The sequence below is a fragment of the Etheostoma spectabile genome, chromosome 24, assembly GCF_008692095.1.
Source record: "Etheostoma spectabile isolate EspeVRDwgs_2016 chromosome 24, UIUC_Espe_1.0, whole genome shotgun sequence".
In the NCBI taxonomy this organism is placed as follows: domain Eukaryota; kingdom Metazoa; phylum Chordata; class Actinopteri; order Perciformes; family Percidae; genus Etheostoma; species Etheostoma spectabile.
The window spans coordinates 6,994,388-6,998,955 of record NC_045756.1 but is presented as its reverse complement, the minus strand read 5'-3'; the positions used below and the strand labels follow the sequence as shown (position 1 = coordinate 6,998,955).

Sequence of the window (4,568 nt, the reverse complement as noted above, 5' to 3'; positions counted from 1 at the left end):
TTGCCCGCCCCCCCCATGAGTGTTGTTGGGAGTTCATGAGGAGGATTTTGCCGATTTTTGCCGATTTCGGTAAAAACCACGGCAAATCTGGTTGAAACTACATAGCACACCATTCCCAATCAAACACATGTCGATGTAATGTGTTGCGCGTGTTGGCAACGCTTTGAGACTAGTAGCGGGACGAAATTTGGCGGAAGATGAAGAATAACTGAAACATTCCGCAGAAATTTTATCAGTGTGCCTGCTATTGGGGCCCATCCACACCAAACACATGGAAACGTCAGTTAGGAGTGTTGGTCAACATGGCGCCAGGGAACAGTGTCATGATAGGGGTGTGTGTGTCTGAGCCGTTTCAATGTGTTGTATTGGCAGTTGGTTCCTAGCGTGAAAACTTTAAGTCTGATAGACTCCATAGTTACATGTCTGCGACCGGAACAAGATTTCCTAATTTGACCAAAAATGAGTCTGAAGAATTAAAACTGGGAAGAGAGAGACCAATTTGTTTGTTTCAGAGCATTGTCCTGCAGCCCCCTCCCTCTGTCTCTCAGTAACAGAACCTGTTGCTATGGTGATTTACTCAGAGTACGGGCCAGATTCTTCTTCATTGACTATTCTGCAGTTGGTGAGCCTAGCGCGAAAAGTTTTAGTCCGATAGACTCCATAGTACATATCTGCGATCGGCACAGATTCCCTACATTTTGACCAAATGGATGTCTAAGAGATAGAACTGGAGGAGAGAGAGACATTGTTTGGGGAAATAAATCATTGAATCGTGCCCCAGCTGCAGGTTTCTCATGATTCTCTCGACAGTTGGTAGATCACAGCAACAATTTAAGTCGACAGACTCCATAGTACATGTCTGCGACCGGACAAGATCCTACATTTTGAAAATAATAAAGTCTGAAGAGTTAAAACTGGAGGAGAGAGAGCATTTTGTTTGAGAAACTTCCAGAAATCCGTCCCCTAGCCCCTCACTCGGTCCCCCACTCTAGCTCTGAACATTCCACCACATACACACACATTGGAAAATCTGAGACGGTCTGAAAAGGGGACGATACGTAGACTGGGATTTGGGAGAGAGGGGGAGTTTTGAGCGATTTCCCAAAAATTATGGGACATTTTTGGCCGTATTTTTGCCGATTTCGGTAAAACCACGCGGCAAATCTTGTTGAAAAGTCATAGCCCGCCATTCCCGATCAATACCCCCATTTCGGTGTAATGTGTTGCGCGTGTTGGCAATGCTTTGGGACTAGTAGTGGGACAAAAAACAGGCGGAATAATAATAATAAGTATGGGCAATAATAGTCATTGTGCCGAGTGCTGCTATTACAGCACCACGGCACACTGAATAATAAGTATGGGCAATAATAGTCATTGTGCCAATTGCTGCTTATGCAGCACATTGGCACACTGAACTAGCAATCAAACACAACAAAGGCTGTGACTTGAATGGTGATTTGGGCTAACGTTAGCAATCAAACAACTATAGATAGCTACAATGTTTTTGAAATGATTCCCATCTTATGTTATTGTTTGCAATGAGAAAGCTTTATTATTTCATGGATTTCACAAATTTACATTCACAGTTCATGGAGTTTGTCCCCTCCACCAGCTGAAATTTCGCATTCAGTCTTCCCGAAAATGGCGGGTTCGGGCCTTTTTGCCACACAAAACCTCTGACTCTGAATCATCATCCGACTGTGACACTGTAGACTCCGGCACTAGCCGCAGGTTGGAAGAACGAGTCAATAGTTCGCTTGCTCATTGTTGTGATATCGGTCTCCTTCCCACAGATGTTTTATGCATGCTTAATTATCTCTAGGACCCTCCCCCTCCATACATTAGACACTTACAGTGGCCATTCCCTGTCCTTCTCGCATTTATTGGCCTGCCACAGATTTTGGATACATTGACGTGCCCCTTCCACACTAAACGTGTGTGTATATATATATATATATATATATATATATATATATTAGGGCTGGGCAAGTTAACGCGCTATTATCGCGTTAACTAATTGATTAACGCCGTCAATTTTTTTTATCGTGCGTTAACGCAGTTATTATTTCTTTATTATTGTAAAAGTTTGTTGCTCACAGGCTTTGTAAACACTGCAAAGTTGATTTTTCTTATCACCGGAGTACTTCCAGACTGAAATATCACCTTGACAGTTGATACCGGCAAATCATTCAACGAAACACAGCGTCGTGAGGCTTTGACAGGCTACGTTAGATGCAGCATGTGGGTAAGTTTAGATAAACAAAGGCAAGAGAAGCTAACAAATGCCATAGCGACGTGGATAGCTACAGACTGCAGGCCCATTAGGGTGGTGGAGGACATCGGTCTGTGAATCGCAACGACAATGGCAGGTATGAGATTCCCTCAACACGCACAATCAAACTCCCAGTTGTATGAAAAGGAGAGGACTGCAAAAGCGACCACGCTACAACACGCACGCGCTGTTTCTCTCACTGGGGACTACTGGACTCACTAGAGACTACTGGACTCACTGGGTAACCATAATTATCTCGGAGTTACAGTGCATTATACTGATGAAAAGTGGGCGCTGCATTCACGTGCTCTGACTGTAATGAAAACAGAGGAGAGACATTATGCTGAGACATGCGCGGGACACTTTATAGAAGTTGCACAGCAGTGGAATGTGTCAAATAAAGTCACCACAGTTAGCACAGATAGTATGAATAGAATAAATATGTAATATGATCGCTGCTGCGAGCCTTCCGCCTTCTGATCATGTCCCCTGCTTTGCGCACGGTCTCCAGCGTTCTGTCACAGTGTCAGAGCGTGACAGTGTCCTTGCGAAGTGCAGAACAGTTGTGAGGAAATCTAAAAACACAGTCCAGCAAGTGCTGCAGAGTTAGAGCAACAACAGAAGAACGTGTGCAGAAGGAGTCGCTTATGCAACACGTTCCAACCAGATGGAATTCAACTCTGGGGGGGGGGGGGGGGGGGGGGGGGGGGGGGGGGAATGATAAATATCATGTTTATGTACAATAATATTTATTTGACTGCTATTTTATAAATAAAATGCTGGAAAGTTTTTTCAGAACAAATGTACGGCACTTTCGTCCATATGGCAGAACATTAATAAAAAATTGCACAAAATACAACTATTGAATTCATTATTCATTTTGCGAATAATCAGGGAAATTATGCGATTAATCGTGATTAAAAATTTTAATCGCTGCCCAGCTCTAAAATATATATATATATATATATATATATATATATATATATATATATATATATATATAAAGTTAGTTGCAAAATGAAATCATTCGGTAGCAGTCTTGAGCCCTGCATGAAGAACATATCTAGAACATACACTAGAAATAAAAATAGGATAGAATACAAGAACAAATATTGAAAAAATAAAAACATCAAGACATACAATACTTGTATGTACAAACGTGTACATACAAGTATTTTGCACCATAATTTTACTATTGCTAACTCATGCATAAAATGCAGAGTGCATTTTTTTTCTCCAGAAAAATAGTTATGTTGTTGATAGTTGATGATGGGCGGTGCTCTTCGACAATATCAGTTTGATTTTCCTTTTCGCCACCAGAGAGCACTAGTTATCAAATAATAAGGCTATATATGCAATGGGAATTTTACCTTTGTTTATAATACTCAGTGGTGCTTTACTGGCTGCATATTGTGTCAAAGTATAATTGATGATGTTTTGGCTTTTTTAAATGTAATGGGGTCTTGCTAAATGCTTTCTTACTGAAGTCCATACCAAGAATCAGTTCATTAAACTTCCTCCAGTTTTCCGATCGGTGTCAGGGGAGAAGCTACTGCTATACCGCTACAGCCGGGGTTTAGGTGTGTGTGACACCCAAAACTGTTAATTCAAACCTACATTTCTGGACATGATAGACAATAACCTCCCAGGTATTTCTTGTAAGTTCCTGTCTTTATGAACCTGTGTCTGGAAGAATGAAGGAAATTAGCTAATAGCAAATTATTGTTTGGCTAGACATTAATGGTTGGTTGTGTTTCAGCTTTACCTTCAGATGTCCAGAAAGTGATTGTTGGTGAGGAACAGCAGGAGTGGATCTCCAGTCTGGACCAGGACGAGCCAGAGCCCCCACACATTAAAGAGGAACAGGAGGAGCTCACCGTCAGTCAGGACCGAGAGCAGCTTCAAGGGCTGGAGGAGGCTGATATCACCAAGTTCACATTCACTCCTGTCACTGTGAAGAGTGAAGATGATGAAGAGAAACCTCAGTTCTCACAGCTTAATCAAATACAAACTGTAGAGATGAAGACAGAAGCTGATGTAGAGGACTGTGGAGGACCAGAACCAGACATTGACAGTTTGCATTTGCAACCAGATGATGATGACAAGAATGGAGACTCGTCTGAACCTGAGACGGATGACAGTGCTGAATGGAAGGAGACCAGAGAAACTCAGTCAGATTTAAACTCTATTAATAATGAGGTCCCTGTCTGTGATTCAAGAGATTCAAGATTCAAGAGAGACACAGGATCTCATACAGAAAAGAAACCAATTAGCTGCTCAATTTGTAGGACGTCTT

At 41.9% G+C, this 4,568-nt stretch overlaps 2 protein-coding genes across 2 annotated transcripts in view; one reads left to right on the top strand and one right to left on the bottom strand.

Moving 5' to 3' along the window:
- The window catches only part of LOC116674037 (gastrula zinc finger protein XlCGF8.2DB), a 99,861-nt gene that overhangs the window by 56,008 nt on the left and 39,285 nt on the right, over positions 1–4,568 (bottom strand). The gene's annotated exons all lie outside the window — the stretch shown is intronic.
- LOC116674106 (oocyte zinc finger protein XlCOF6.1) overlaps positions 2,363–4,568 on the top strand; it is a gene marked incomplete at its 3' end in the record, with an annotated part of 2,952 nt that continues 746 nt past the window's right edge. Inside the window, 2 exon segments of the mRNA XM_032506605.1 lie at positions 2,363–2,369; positions 4,032–4,481. Coding sequence (XP_032362496.1) covers positions 2,363–2,369; positions 4,032–4,481 — 457 coding nt within the window.